We start from the raw sequence: 640 nt of genomic DNA, 5'->3' as shown, positions 1-640 counted from the left end.
TTCTGTCATGTGGCCACCTGTGTGATCACCACCTGCCTTGGGGACCCAAGCATGATGGCCCGGGACAGGGCCAAAGTGGTGGCGCACTGGATGAAGGTGGCCAAGGTCTGTGAGGGGAGGCCCAGCAGCGTCCCTATGCGGAGCCTTGAAAAATGCCTCTGCTGCTTGGTCAGCTCTCAGGACTGAGGCCTGAGGTCGGAGCCCCAGCACAGCCTCTAGGTCCTCTCTGCCAGGGGCATGCGGACCCTGACTCCCATGTCCCGGTGTTGGGAGACTCACTTCCTACCTGGCCCCTTCCTTGGGTTGAGCTGGGATCCTCCTCGCTCTGAGAGTTGGTCTTTGGGTGCTAAACGTGCCCACCCTGAGCATCTGTCCCAGCATGAATGGGTGTCATTCAAGGGGGATTGAAGCTACAGCTGCAGCTCCCATCTCACAGCCCATGTCTCCCCTTCCCCATGAGTGCAGAACCCTAAGAAACTTCTCCTCCCTGCACGCCATCCTGGCCGCTCTGCATAGCATGTCTTTCCATCGTCTGAGGAAGACGTGGGGGAAAGTTTCCAGGTGCGTAGGCCTCTCCCATCGGAGGAGTCGTGGGCAGGTGTCTCCTGTATGTCTCCCAATGTCCCCTCACCTCCTGGGA

General features: G+C 59.5%; 1 protein-coding gene across 1 annotated transcript in view; it reads left to right on the top strand.

The window, feature by feature from the left end:
• The first annotated feature begins 54 nt into the window (after positions 1 to 54).
• Positions 55 to 640, top strand: part of LOC106725087 (ral guanine nucleotide dissociation stimulator-like) — a 26,546-nt gene continuing 25,960 nt past the window's right edge. The window contains exon 1 of the mRNA XM_014534976.1: positions 55 to 105. Within this exon, the coding sequence (XP_014390462.1) occupies positions 55 to 105 (51 nt within the window). The remainder of the gene's footprint in view (positions 106 to 640) is intronic.

Source organism: Myotis brandtii, unplaced genomic scaffold (genome assembly GCF_000412655.1).
Source record: "Myotis brandtii unplaced genomic scaffold, ASM41265v1 scaffold1347, whole genome shotgun sequence".
Classification (NCBI taxonomy): Eukaryota; Metazoa; Chordata; class Mammalia; order Chiroptera; family Vespertilionidae; genus Myotis; species Myotis brandtii.
This window is presented reverse-complemented; position numbering and strand designations above follow the sequence as displayed.